Source organism: Furipterus horrens, unplaced genomic scaffold, assembly GCF_987537825.1.
Source record: "Furipterus horrens unplaced genomic scaffold, mFurHor1.1.pri manual_scaffold_13, whole genome shotgun sequence".
NCBI lineage: Eukaryota > Metazoa > Chordata > Mammalia > Chiroptera > Furipteridae > Furipterus > Furipterus horrens.
Window position 1 is genome coordinate 54,973,922 of NW_028327183.1, and position 13,519 is coordinate 54,987,440.

Below are 13,519 nucleotides of genomic sequence, written 5' to 3' on the forward strand. Positions count from 1 at the left end.
GCGCGGGGCTGTGGCCAGGCTGCAGGGCTGCGAATCCGTTACGGGTAAATCGGGGTGGCAGCGCGAGAGCTTGGACAGGTGGTCGCTGCAGGTGAAGCGCTTCTGCCCCTTGTGCGTCAGATTGTGGCGGGCCATCTTGTCGGATTGCGCGAACTTCTTGTCGCAGGTGAGCCTGTTGCAGGCAGGCACAGGGGCGCTCACCTGTGTGCGTTCTTAGGGGCGGTTGGAGGTGTGACCACTTGCGGTAGCTTTGGCACTGCCCGGGAAGGGACTTGGTGGCTTGTGTTAGCGGGAATGGTGCGGGCACAGGACCTGGGCAGGTGGGCTAGGCCTGGGCCCAGAGGGATGGGCGGGGAGGGCAGGGGGAGGAGAGCTCGGGGGCCGGCCCGGCACACATGGTCTGGAAGTAACCTGGTCGGTTCTCCACCGCCAAGTGGTCGGAGAGGGTGCGCGGCTGGGACTCAGTGAAGCTGATGGAGGGGGAGACAGGCGGGGTGGTCCGGGCAGAGGGAGGTGGCCACTCCTCCCGCACTCAGGAAGCATTCACACCTGGGAATTAGGCAAAAGCTACAGTTCAGGGCTTTGAGGGATGGGGAACCCCAAACGTGTTTTCTTAGAGCAGGTTCCTAAACACACCACCTGACGGTCATTTCCAGCTAGTGCTCTCCTTCACCATAATCACGACATTTCTGGAAGAACATTACCAGGTGCGTTGAATGATCAATATTCTTGGTTAGGGCCGACGGCTGGGGGCGGACTGAGCCGACAAATCTGTTTCTCTGCACATCAATGTTTCTCTCTCTCTCTCTCTCCCCCTCCCTTCCCCTCCCTATAAAAATAATAAATGTTAAAATGTCACAGATGTTTCATGTATACAATTCTATAAACATCATCCGTAATTGCACCGTGTTCCTCTTCCAGAGTCAAATCTCCTTTCCTCACCTGCTCCCATTCACCTGGTAACCATCATACTGTCGTCTGCATCTATAAGTCCAAACTATTCTTGGTATTTATTCATTTACTCAGATTTATTCACATTTAAAACAGATTTGATGTCTGACCAAAGAGACACACACTCAGCGAATGTCATCAATAAAAGCGAGAATAGTGTTTTCCCTGAAAGTGGACCAGAGATGGAGGTTGAGCGCAGGTGTGGATTCAAACCCATGATGTGGGCTCTAGCCCCGCGCCATGGGGTTGAGAACAGAGGGACCAGTCAAGGAAAACCAAGAGCAGAATGAAGCGCAGCGACCCCGTTGAACTAGGTGAGGCCTCTGTCTGTCCACCAGCCCCACCTCTCCCTGCACCAGAGCCACACACACCCCCTCGCCATTCTCAGCAGGTTCCCAAGATCGTCCACGTCTCCAGGCTTTTCCAAGGCTCTACCTTGCTGGATGGTTCGTTTGTTGTCTCCTGTGTTTACGTCCTGGCTGCGTCGTCGGGGCTTCCCTGACTGTGCCAGGCCTGAAGCAGAAGCGCCCCCAGGACCACGAGGACCAAGCCAGCCACGCCCATGCGGATGAGGTTTCCCACTGTGTAGTCTTGGGTGTTTGAGGCTGGAGATGGAGGAAAAGAGGTCACAGAGGTCAGGGTCATGTTGAAGCACCCCAGGATCTCTGGATGTCTCTCCCAGTCATGCGACTGCCATTGACTGGACTGGACCCCATTGCCTCAGCGCCCTAACAGGGAATCACGCCTCACTCACCAGTCTTGGTGTCTGTCTGGTTCTGTGATGGCCCCAGGGTATCCACTGCTCCTGAAAACAAACACACACAGGACGAGGGTGAGGATATGTGGGAACACTCAAGCCTTCTGTGATCTCCAGTGAGTCTCTGTATCTAGTACTGCCCTTCGCTTCCCCTGAGATGGCCATTTTTGGGGTCTTGTCTGCATTTAATTAGGATACAAAGGAGACTTTGTGGGCCTTCATGTCTTCTTGAGATCAGGAGCACGAAGGAGTTCCTCCACCTCAGCTAGCTCCCTCGCTCTCGGATTAGGATTATATATTTTCATGTGACTTTTATTTCTTTTATCAATCTCTTCTTTAGAAAAGAAATAATTGAACACATAGAATACACCGTGTAATCTTTCTGAGATCAAGGATTACCACACTTTCCAGACTTGATTATTTATTGAGTTTTGTAACCTAGATAGTAAGATTGATAAGAAACAAGCAGAAGAGATAAATGATGGGATAAAAGGTTTAAGTAAACACCTGGATAAAGATACAGATATGTATTGATATAAGACAGACTCTGATAATGTGAGAACTGACATTCCAGGAAAGACAGGGAACTCTGGGAGGGGAAAGGGCACTGGTATGAATCCTTATAGGAGGTGTTTTGGAAAATGACCTGATTCATCTGACAACCTGGTGCTTGTGGAAACTGAGCAGAAATCCTGCTATCTCTCCACATCCACGTAATGACATTGATCCCCAGTGGAGACAGGACATGCTCAGAGTGGACTCATGTTGTTTCTCCCACAAGGATTCACTGGAACCAAAGTTCTAAGCTGATTGAACTTTTTCAATTCCAGGCAGGGTAGGCTCCTGCTTTGATACACGAGAGGACCAAGTCCCAGATATGATAAGATTTTGTCATTGAGATTCATCTCAAGGGAGCTGAGCCAACTCCACTTCAGCCTAGACTCCCAGTGGATCCTCAGTCACCCTGACCCAGAAGCTAGAGGCCCACTTTACTCTGGCTTCCTCTGTGGGTCTGAGTGCACAGGTGCTGGGATGACGCAGGACCCTGGAATCAGCACCATGGACAGAGGGAGGCATGGCACCCACTCTTTCCTCCCAACCTGAGCTGGGTATCTTCCTCTTCATGCATCTCCTCTCACACTGACCACACAGGACCCAGTGACCTCAGCGCTACTTGAGACATGTGGTCCCATCCTTAAGTCTCCACCTTTATCCCCAGCACTTTAGGAAACAAGCCCTTCTGTAAACACTTGATTAATTGAAATAGAAACTGGGAAACTAGAAAAAGCCTGGTGGAGTCCGTGTGTCTGCTGGGCTAAGAAGACTCTGCTACCCAACAGTCATGAAGTTGGTCCACGTGAGTGAGGGTCTGTGGATCCCAAACGCTGCATGAGACATGAACCAATGGAAGATGTGGGGCTGTGCCTGCCTCTTGCTGTCCTGTAAAGTCCCATTTCTCTTCCACGAAGGTTGGTTTCTCATGGTCCTCAGTATCTTCCCTGCAGTAGGCATCACTGTCGGGACCCCACGTTGCCCACTGAACTGCAGTGTGTGTTCCTCCGGCTCCCACCCTAAGCTTCCTGCCTGCGGTTCAGGTTCCAAAAGGCCAGTGTCACTGAAGCCCCACGATGCCCAGGGCTCCCCTGGGCATACTGCTTAGATCCGTGATTTGGGGTTCAGAACAGAGAAGGGGCTGAGCATGAGTGCCCTCACCTGAGACCTTGAGATGCAGAGGGTCACTGGGGTGTGACCACCCATAGGGGAAGAGGCTGAAAGAAGTATAGCACCTGTAGGTCCCCGCATGCGAGGTGCGCACGGGACCCACAGGAAAGATGGCCCGGCCCTTCCACTCCTTGTCAGAGGTCATGAATTCCAAGTGTTGGGGCTGGTCAGCTGCTCCCTCCTTCACCAGGTGGAAGTGCTGACCGAACATGGAGCTACATGAGAGGGACACATTCTGTCCTAAGGCCACCGCAGGGCTTGGCTGGGCTGAGAGGGAGGGTGCATCATACATTCCTGAGAGAGAAGGAAGGAACTGTGTTAAATGTGGGACCATCACCCCACCTTCCCCAGGTGTGTGCTGTGGGAAGTGAGGTCCCCCTGAAGCCACACTCTGATCTTCTTTGCTTGGGAGAAGGGGACTTGGTTCCACCCTCTCACCTGTCACCACCAGCACCAAGGTGTCACTCCGCTCAGACCAGCCACTGGAGCTGTGATAGGCACACTGATATCTCCCCCAATCGTAGGTGCTCATGGATTCATTGGGGAACCCGGTCTTATTGCTGGGGTCCTGTGGGTTCCCTGTCGCCCTGGGTACAGAGTACGGCTCTTTATACAGAGTGTAGGCATCCACCTGCAGAGGCCCCTGGCACCAGATGGTCACAGGGCTCCCCTTGCTGACCACGGGGCCTGGGTCAGCCCAGATGGAGGGCTTGGGGAGGACTCCTGGAAAGGAAGAGACATGAAGTGTCAGGGGTGTCCTTGTCCCCTCAGTTTCCCCAGCTGTTGCTTCAAAGCCCCTCCCAGACTGGTCCCCATCAGCCCAGACCCACTGTGTGCCCCCAGGTTCCCAGTGGTGACTTGGGAATGAAGCAGCAGGTTTGGGGGAGGACTCACCGGCCTGGACGTGGTCCCATGGGCCCCGACACAGCCCTGGAAGAGAGTCGGGTGAGACTGTCCTTGAACCCACACACAGGAGCTCCAGAACTGGGCTTGTTACAGAGCAGCCTCCCCCAGATTCCCCACAGCCCCTGGTTTGGGGATGTGAGAGGGGGATTCTGCAGCTTTGCAGGGACTTGGCGCATCTGTGGCTGGTAGCTGGGTTCTCAGTTCTGCAAATGGCGGTGGCACCAGGAGATGGGAGGGGCTTTGACCATCGAATGGTGATGATGTGATTATGGGGCCTGCGCAAAATTCTACAAGTGGCCACGACTGGTTGCCTCACATGGAGTGGTCATAGGCCACAGTCAGGTGTTTAAAAATAAGGCGGCACCAGTAAACAGGGGAACTCCATGTAGTTTGCAAGGAGGTAAAAAGAAAGCCATGTGGCTTCAAAGGGAACAGAAGCAGCTCACCAACCTGTCTTAAAGTTGGGCACGTAAGAAGGTGCTACGTGATTCTGGATTAAGACCCAAAAAACCTCGCAACAGGCAAAACCTTCCCAACCAGGCACAAAAGGATGGGAGCTGAGAAAGCTGAACTGACTCTGGAAAATATGAACCCATGGACTGCGATTCTCCTAAAGAGAAATGGTACCTCTGGCTTCTCTGATCTGAAACTAGCCTGTTTTAGCAGGGGAGGCAGAACTACGTGTTTGTGGGTATTTTAACGAACATAAGACTTAACAGCAGAAACCCACCATTAATCTAAATCTGTACAATTTTTAAATAAGCAAATCCTTTCCTTTCACCAAACTGGTATAGGGTGTTATGCTTTTTGGTGGTGGGCCATCTGCCCATCATAACTGACCAGCCCATGCGTTCTGTTTCATGATGACATTGTACCACAGATCCTGAAGGAGAGAGCTGACAGAAAAGGTATGGGGAACTTCTGGGCATATTTCTGGCTTATAGCCTTTTGGGGAGCAAGGGGAGTCCTGGGTCTCATGGGAGAAATGGGTCCTGAGCTGAAAAGCTCACAGCTCCCCACCCCCAGGTTGAAATCTTGTAAATAAAGACCGGTTTTCCTCCACAGTCATTGTTAGGTGTTACACCAAGGTGCATTGTGAATGAGCCCCCTTTTCCTTGGTCACAATCTGGGCCTCTGTATGATGAACCAATATCTCCTCTCCTCAGAATTTCTGCCTCCACTGGGCCTTCTGAGTCATGGACCTGGAAGGGGAGGGGACCCATCCTTCTCTTTTCCCCAAAACTCACCAAGGTAGAGAATGGCAATGAGGGTCCGGGTCATGGCACTGTCTCCCAGGGTTTCCAGTGGTGCAGATGGCGTATGAAGTCCACAGAGTCCCTCAGGACAGACAGACACAATATGTGTGACAAGGTCCTGGCTCCGTGGAACAAGCCACAGTTTCCTCCTCAGCTGCAATGTAGTCAAGGTGACAGCAGGTTCTGGGAGCTTTCAGACCAGATCTGAGTCTCAGCAGACCCCACAGGCTCTGCCTCTACTTCATGGGGAACCCAAATCTAGAGCGTGACACATGTCCCAGGACAGGAGGGAGGAGACGCAGGGCAGGACTCAGGAGCAGCCCAATTTCTGCCTTTTGTAGAATCCGTGTGCCCGTGGGCATTTCAATTTCCTTTCCTGAGACAACGTAAATGCAAAATTTCTTCCTAACTTTCTCATCCCCGCAACCAACCAACATCTGCTGAGCAGTTGCCTGTCCAGGCATGAAGTTCACGGGGGGAGGTGCCCACCTCCTCCCCTGGACACACGCAGTGCTGATCAGTGACTCAGATAGCACAGTGTGTAGGCAGTGGGTGATGTGGTGCCGTTTTGGTCATTCGTTGAGGAGAAAACCAAAGGACTGACGTGATCAGAGGGCGTCTGGCAACATTCGTCATGGAGTGTGGGGACCTGCTGGTGAGGGAGGGACCAGAACACGCTTGGGGCCAGCACAGGGCGATGAGGAAGAGGCTGTTTCTTCTACAGACACATAGTCACCAGGGCGTGCTGTGCCCTGTCACACGAGGTTTCTGCTCACCAGGTACTTTATCGTTAAGGTTACAGGAAAATTGTCAGTAACAAATCGTGTGAACAACTCTGGCTGGCGTGGCTCAGTGGATTGAGCAGCAGCCTGCAAACTGAGAGTCACTGGTTTGATTCCCAGTCAGGGCACATGCCTGGGTTTCAGGCCAGGTCCCCATTTGGGGGCTCGTGAGAGGCAACCACACATTGATGTTTCTCTTTCCGTCTTTCTCCCTCCATTGTCCTCTCTCTAAAAATACATAAATAAAATATGTTGTAAAAATGTGTGGACACAAAAAACATGTGAATAGATTACTGGTTTAAAAAGACACAACTCTGTGTGAATAGACTGTAGGAGACTTTGTGGTAATAAACGGTGATGGAACTCCAACATCACAGGCCCCTGGGTGACGGGCTAATCAGCACCCTAAGTTGTTGTGAGAACTTCTTGTGAAATCCTCCCCACTTCCTACAGCAAAACCATGTGTACAGTTGAGTGAGAGGCTGCAGAAAACTCTTTGTCATTATCTGGTCTAGGACGTGTGCAGAGGCCTCTGCTCTGAGCCGGTTGGCTCATGGGCGCCATGACAAGGACCGTGCGGTCATGACTCAGGCGTGTGGGTCTGAGGAGGGGAGGTGGTCACTGGGGAGGGTCTGGTTTGCAGGAGGAGGGGGCTCTGCTTGGGGTGGAGAGTTGGGCTCAGTCTGCTGGTCAGCCACAGGCACCATCAGGCGTGGTGTCTGGGTGTGGCTGCAGCGAGGGGACCCTGTGTGAAGGCTCCATGCAGGAGAGGGGCCGCGACAGGCGAGCTCAGGTCCCCGAGGGGAAAACACCTCCGCTGGGTGGGAGGGTCTGCAGGAGGCCAGAGAGGAGGGTGAGGGGGTCACACCCATAGGAGGTCCTGGGTCTTCAGCTCAGGGGACGGTGGGTGAACTGGTCTCAGAAAGAAGGGCTGGGCGTGTCCCTTGGGTGGAGGAGGGGAGGGAGGGCGGAGGGCCCATCTACTCTCTGCCTGGGTTGCCTGCAGGGCCATGGGGCTGTCTCAGGATCGAGGGCCCCAGAGAGGAGCAGGAGGCCGGGAGCTGTGGTGACACTGTGGCCTGACCCACAGCAGGAGCCGCCCTGCCCTGGGCTGGGTGTGTGATTGTGTCCCCCTTACACTTCCTCTCTCTGACTCCCGCGTGTCTGTGAGCAGGAGACCTTCTCCGTCTCACCCATCCCGTCCGCTAAGGCCCGTGTGCCCCTCGCTGCCCCTCTCTGTGTGTGAGGGACTCCCCACCTGACACTGATTCCACCCCCACGCGCTGGGCAGAGACACCAGGTGCGGACAGTTCACAGGCTGTGATTACAACATGGAGAACTTACTGACCGTCTGTGTTGACCAGTAACTTCTGCTCTATCTTCCTCATCACAGAGAAGTTGGAAGCTCAGCTCTCACAGTTGTTGTGAGGAGCAGCCGCGCCCGAGACGTGAGGACGCTCCATTTGGTGTCATTTCTGAGGTCTGATTGAGACCTGGGCAGGGGGACGTGTGCAGGAAGCGCTGCTATGGAGTCACAGGTCTACCCATACATCCCCCACCCCCATCCAGCAAGGGACTCAAAGATTCGGGGCATCCTTGGTTGAATGGCAGGTGGGCGCAGACGAAAGGGCACAGGAACGTGCTGCTCACCCTGGATCCTGCATCCCGACACCCTGGAGTGAGGGTGGGCTTCCAGCAAGGGGCTGAGCCCTGAGAACTGGGCCCTGAGGGCATTTTAGACCTGGGGTGTCCTGCCTCCCATCAAATGACACAGGGACCAGGTCCAACTTCTAATGTAAAAGGGACCCACAGGGAACCATGTGGTTGACTTGCATTTCTTTTTGATGAAGTAAAATTCACAAAACATGGAATTAAATCTTTTAAAGTATAGAATCCACTGGAGTTTAGTAAACTCACTATGTTGAACCATCACATCTCTCCAGTTTTCGTAACAAACTTGTACAACCTCCTGCCTCCAAATACCACAAAGCCGTCCGGCTCCCGTCTCTCCTGCACGTCAGCCCCTGAGAAACCACCTGATTTCTGTCTCAATGGGCTCCCTACTCCTGGGCATTTCATATAAAATCAAAGAAATGGGATCTTTTGTGTTTAACTTTATATTTAGCTGCAGAGGTTTGATGTTCACCCACAACACGGCAGGTGCCAATTCCTTGTTCTTTGTTTTAAAAAACTTTCTGCGTAATGAAGATGCCACAGTTGTTCATATGAATGGGATCCAGCATGAAGGGGTGTAGATGTGAACCCAAACCAGCCAAGTGGGCGACGCTCATGTTACAGCGGTGAGAAAAGGACAGTCAATGTGTGTCTGTGATGACCGTGAGGGACAGCCCACAGTGGGACGGAGGAAGCGTCTTTCCAGGAACACGGCTCGTGTTTCCTGCCCCAAAACCTCGCCACCGCATCTGCTCCCCTGGACGATCTCAGCAGCAGTTCCCCAGCTGCGGCCCAGACTGTCCCTCACCATGTCCTGGGCAATCAGATGGGCTCCACGCTCCCCCACTCTGAACAGTGCCCGTCACCTCTGTGTTCACATCCCGGCTGCAGCGTGGGCCCTCCTCTCGCTGTCCCGAGCCTGAAGCAGCAGCACCCCGAGGGCCACGAGGACCAGACCAGCAACGCCCATGCGGATGAGGTTCTCCACCGTGTAGTCCTGGGGGTGGGAGGCTAGGGATTGTAGGGAAAGAGGTCACAGAGGTCAGGGCAGACAAAGTCACCCCAGGGTCCTGGATGTCCATCAGGGCACCTGCCTCCCTCTGATAGGACAGGACCCTCTGTCCCTCGCCCTGCAACCCAGACTTTCTCCTACTCACCGCTCTGGGGGTCTGTCTTGTTCTGTGATGGGTTGATGGTGCCGTCTGCTCCTGAGAACCACAGAAAGGTAGGACCTGACCCCAGCCTTTCCCTGCGTTCTCAGGTCCAATACCCAGTTCTCGCAACATAGGCTCTGTGTTGTCCTTAGTGACGCCTTTCTCTGGGGAGGAAGGTCCTCTCTGTACTCCTCATCACTCACGCGAATGCAGATCCCCATTTCTCTGTCCTGGTGGAACCTATTTTGGCGGTTCCCGAAGTTCACAACTGTTTTCTCTCCAATTCAATCGAGCTTTGCTCTGCTCTGGTTTCACTCTGGGGCCCAGGATCACATTGCTTAATTGCTTTGGGAGGAGAGTATCCACTTATTCTACAGCTGAGGATTCCGGTACTGGGATGAGGGGATGGTGGTCTTGGGGTCTGATGTCAGGAGCCCATTGGGTTGAGGCCTGGGCCTGACCCCCTTTTTAACCAAGTTCATCCCTTTCACCTGGTGTTTCATCCCCTATTTAATCCATCACTAATAATTCTTTATGTAGTCAGGACTGCCTGCCATAGGATATCTATGCGAGTTTATTATGCTTGTATGTAATTTACATGTATGCACATATATATACACATATTCACTCTTACACAAACAAGCACACATTGCATATCATTCTATGCATATCATTTTCAAATGCTAGTGCTGAGTCAGTACGTCATTATGACAGTATTTCTGGTTTTCTGTGGCTGAGCAGATAAATACCAAACATGTGAATCCACACCGGATGAAATATGCTGGTCAGACTCACACACACACACACTCACACACACACACACACACACACACATGCGCACTGAGGGAAGGAGACTATATCAGGTGCAAGGAGGCAGGTCCGCTCTGGGCAGGGTCAGGAGTGAAGGTCTTCCTTGGACGTGACCGTTGAGCTGATTTCTGAACGGGGAGGAGGGGCTTGAGCAGCCCCGTGAGGACCCGTCGCCCTCCCTGAGCCTCCCGCTCTCACTGCTTCTCACTCCCAGGGCCTCTGGGCCCAGAACCCTGGCACCTCCTCCCCTGACCGGCCACGAGGGCTGCCCCTGAGACCTGCCTCCACTAAGTCACTCAGGGGTCAGGATGAGTTGTCCTCACCTGAGACCAGGAGCTCCAGGGCGTCACTGGGCTGTGACCACACCTGGGGGGTGTGCCTGTAACAGCCGTAGCATCTGAACGTCCACCTGCGGCCGGGGGTCACGGGGCCCACGGGGAACAGGGCCTGCACCTGCCCACTGGGGTGTCGCTGTGAGTCCAGGGTCCAGGGGAGCCTGTCCTCTCCTTCCTCAGTCAGAATGAACCTGCCAAATCCCTGCCGTGAGCCACACTGGATGGTCACGTTCCCTCCTGAGGTCACAACAGGGCTGGGCAGGGCTGAGAGGCTGGGTTTGATGTAGAATCCTAGGAGAGAAGGAAGCAGCGTGTTAAATGGGGCTCAGACCTCCCTCACGTCCCCCAGCGTTGGGATGTGATGGGGAGACACCCTGAGTACACCCCCTTCCTGAGGGCAGAGCCTGAGGCTGGGACCCCTGAGTGTCCTCTCACCTGTCACCACCAGCTCCAGGGGGTCACTGCGCTCTGACCAGCCAGCGGGGCTGAGGTAGTAACAGCGATAGCTCCCTGCAGTGTACTCTGTCATGTTTGTGATGGAGAACTTGGCCTTGTTCTTGGGATCTAGTGGCTTCTCTCTGACCCAGGGCACTGGGCTTCCCTCTTTGTCCACATGGTACTCTTCAGCCTCCAGGGTCCCCTGACACCAGATGGTCACAGGGCTTCCCCTGGAGATCACAGGGCCTGGCTCAGCCCAGAGGGTGGGTTTGGGGAGGGTCCCTGGAAGGAATCAGGGGCTGGGTCACAATTCATTTCCCAACCCCAGTGCCCAGCTGTCAGCCTGGAACATCTCAGACGTCCTTCATCCGTCAGCCCAGACCTGCTGTTCTCCACCCCCAACCTCCCAGAAAGTGGTCCCTTGTCCCCTGTGAGGACAGGAACCTGGGACACCTGGGGAGACTCACCTGCCTGCACTGGGGTCCGCAGGCCCACGCTCAGCCCTGCAAGAGAGGCGCTGTGAGAGACCTGCCCTGAATCCTGAGCGGGACCCTCCTTCCTGTGAGCCCCCGAGTCCTGGGTCCTGGCAGAGCAGGGCTCCCCCTCTTCACATCTCACCCAGGCAGAGCAGGGCCGTGAGGGTGGGGGCCATGCTGTCTCTCCTCAGTGAGCCCCGCTGTGCAGAAGGAAGAGGCCCCAGTGTCCTCAGGGTAGACAGATGCACAGGGTGTGGCCACTGGGAGGCTGGCCCTCCCTGTCACAGGGGTGTCACGTCAGCAGCCTCTCAGGAAGGGGAACAGGGTCTCCCCAGGAGCCCGGCCCTCATTCCCATGATGGAGCCAGAAACAGACCCTGAGCCTCCTGAGATGCCCCTTGCAGGTGAGGTGACCTGGGGCACGTCCTTCCAGGTCAGAGCCTCCCCCATGTGCCCCCCCCCTCAGCTGTCAATCAGCACCTGCCTGTGTGCCCTCCCCGTGGACAGTGGTCACCCAGGCCCTGCAGGTGCTTCAGGAAGACGTGGTCCCTGTGCCTGCAGAGCTCAGACCACAGAGACACGTCTTTCTCTCGCTGTGCAGGCAGGTCCAGTGTCACCGTGACCATGAGCACCAAGGGCACATGCAGGGAAGGAAGGGGAAGGAAACACGTGTCCCTCCCACTGGCCCCAGAGTGTGGCTTCTTCCTATAACAGCCTCAAAGCAACTTCTGCTTTTTTGTAGCAAAACCATCCACCCAGCCCTCACAGGAACTAGCTTCTGAGTGATTCCTGCCCTTCAGGTGCCTTTGTTCCTTAGAAGAGCCGTCCCCTCACAATGAGTGGGTTACTTCTTTCATTTGGGGGACAAAGCTGATTCCTGTTGAAATATTCCTCCGTGGTCCACGGCCTGTGTGACCTGAGCGCTCACGTTCCATCAGTCCCTGAGCTACAGTTTCATTGTTGGCATCATGTCACGAGCCTCAGTGCTCAGAGGAGGTTTGGGGTCAGCATTCCTGTGTGGGTGGGCGGGGTCCATCCTTGTCCATTTCAGATCCCATGAAGGTGTTGGGATGAGACATGAGAAGTCAGGTGATGGACCCCACAGTCTAAGGTGGGCTGCGGCTGTGCCCACTCAAGAGCTGATGCCATTTCAGAGGAAAAAACAAACAAAAAATGGGAGTTCCCAAAATGGAGAGGGAACCACAACAGAGAAAAGAGGCCCAAGCTGGGGGCCTCTTTGTATTCAGGGGTCCCCAGAGCAGAGGCTCCTGCCTCTGTGTGGGCATGACAGGTACTCCAGGGTCCACGCAGCAGGGAGATCTTTCACTAGGTGCAATTTGGAACCTCTGTGGTCCTCTTGACCATTCTGGATGTCTCTGCCCACTGATCCAGTGTCTGGTCACAGTATTGAGTCATGTAATGTGTGTATGTGTGTGTGTGTGTGTGTGTGTGTGTGTGTGTGTGTGTGTGTGAAACAGATTCAATCCAGTCTAGTCTGACATCCGCGTCTGTCCAGGTGTGAGTGTGAGGCTCACCTTGGAGTCATGCCTGCCAGGCACATTCTAGTCAGATGCTACGTTTGAAGAGAAAACATCATGGGGCAGAGTAGCTGCAACTCTACACGCACTTTCAGGCCTGAGGCCAGGACAGCCCTGGGAGGGACTGTGTGTGGAGAACCAGGTGTGTGTGAGCTGAGGTGAGTGTCAGCAGGAATGGACCCAGACTCACAGTGGTGTGAGCACTGCCTACAGAGTCAGTAATGGGGCTCGTCATATCTGAGGGAACAGAACAGGGGGTACAGGAGATAGTCCTTTTATTGTATATTTAGATTTCTGAAAAAATAAAGGAGACACTTGTGTTCTTTGAACAACAACAGGGGTGATATTATAGAAGAATATGGAATTTCAGAATCAAATTAGGCAAACATCTTAGAGGTAGAAAATAAAATTTGAAATAACACTCAAAATATTATTTCCATCAAAATCAAGATACACCTGAAGATACATTTATGAAACTGGAAGGCAGCAATGGGGAAATGTTTAGGGTGCAATACGGGGGGGGAGTGGAATTAGACAATAAGATACAGGGAGACTAGAAAGAGAGAATCCCATGGATATGGGGAGTTTCAGGAAAACGTGGTGAGGACGGCATCTGCTACAGCCCTAGGGGCTAAGAGTTGGGTGTTTTGCAGAGAAGCAGAGAGCACACGCAGTGCCAGGGAGCACAAATCCAGGGTTTAAAAAATTAGTATTTCAGAGA

General features: G+C 53.7%; 2 protein-coding genes across 2 annotated transcripts; both read right to left on the reverse strand.

The window, feature by feature from the left end:
* Positions 1 to 2,697: 2,697 nt before the first annotated feature.
* Positions 2,698 to 5,617, reverse strand: LOC149995417 (leukocyte immunoglobulin-like receptor subfamily A member 6). Its single transcript, XM_090259214.1, has 4 exons — positions 5,584 to 5,617; positions 3,869 to 4,153; positions 3,422 to 3,724; positions 2,698 to 2,753 (listed from the first exon to the last, which is right to left on the reverse strand). Exons 1-4 carry the CDS (start codon positions 5,615 to 5,617, stop codon positions 2,698 to 2,700), a joined length of 678 nt encoding a protein of 225 aa, XP_090115340.1.
* A 3,303-nt stretch (positions 5,618 to 8,920) lies between these two features.
* On the reverse strand, positions 8,921 to 11,573 carry LOC149995418 (leukocyte immunoglobulin-like receptor subfamily A member 5). Its single transcript, XM_090261184.1, has 6 exons — positions 11,404 to 11,573; positions 11,253 to 11,288; positions 10,783 to 11,067; positions 10,336 to 10,638; positions 9,206 to 9,256; positions 8,921 to 9,059 (listed from the first exon to the last, which is right to left on the reverse strand). Exons 1-6 carry the CDS (start codon positions 11,435 to 11,437, stop codon positions 8,923 to 8,925), a joined length of 846 nt encoding a protein of 281 aa, XP_090117310.1. The 5' UTR covers positions 11,438 to 11,573; the 3' UTR covers positions 8,921 to 8,922.
* Between the last annotated feature and the right edge of the window lie 1,946 nt (positions 11,574 to 13,519).

Bases quoted from the DNA above. Each gene is read 5' to 3' on its own strand.
- LOC149995417 (XM_090259214.1), bottom strand. From the start codon at position 5,617: ATGACCCGGACCCTCATTGCCATTCTCTACCTTG. The intron at 4,154-5,583 runs GTGAGTTTTGGG...CTTCCTTTCCAG, and splicing joins CATTGCCATTCTCTACCTTG to GAGTCCTCCCCAAGCCCTCC. The intron at 2,754-3,421 runs GTGAGGGCACTC...TGCTGATTCCAG, and splicing joins TCTGCATCTCAAGGTCTCAG to GGTCCTGCGTCATCCCAGCA.
- LOC149995418 (XM_090261184.1), bottom strand. From the start codon at position 11,437: ATGGCCCCCACCCTCACGGCCCTGCTCTGCCTGG. The intron at 11,289-11,403 runs GTGAGATGTGAA...CCTCTCTTGCAG, and splicing joins CACGGCCCTGCTCTGCCTGG to GGCTGAGCGTGGGCCTGCGG. The intron at 9,257-10,335 runs GTGAGGACAACT...TGTGGTTCTCAG, and splicing joins CCTGGAGCTCCTGGTCTCAG to GAGCAGACGGCACCATCAAC.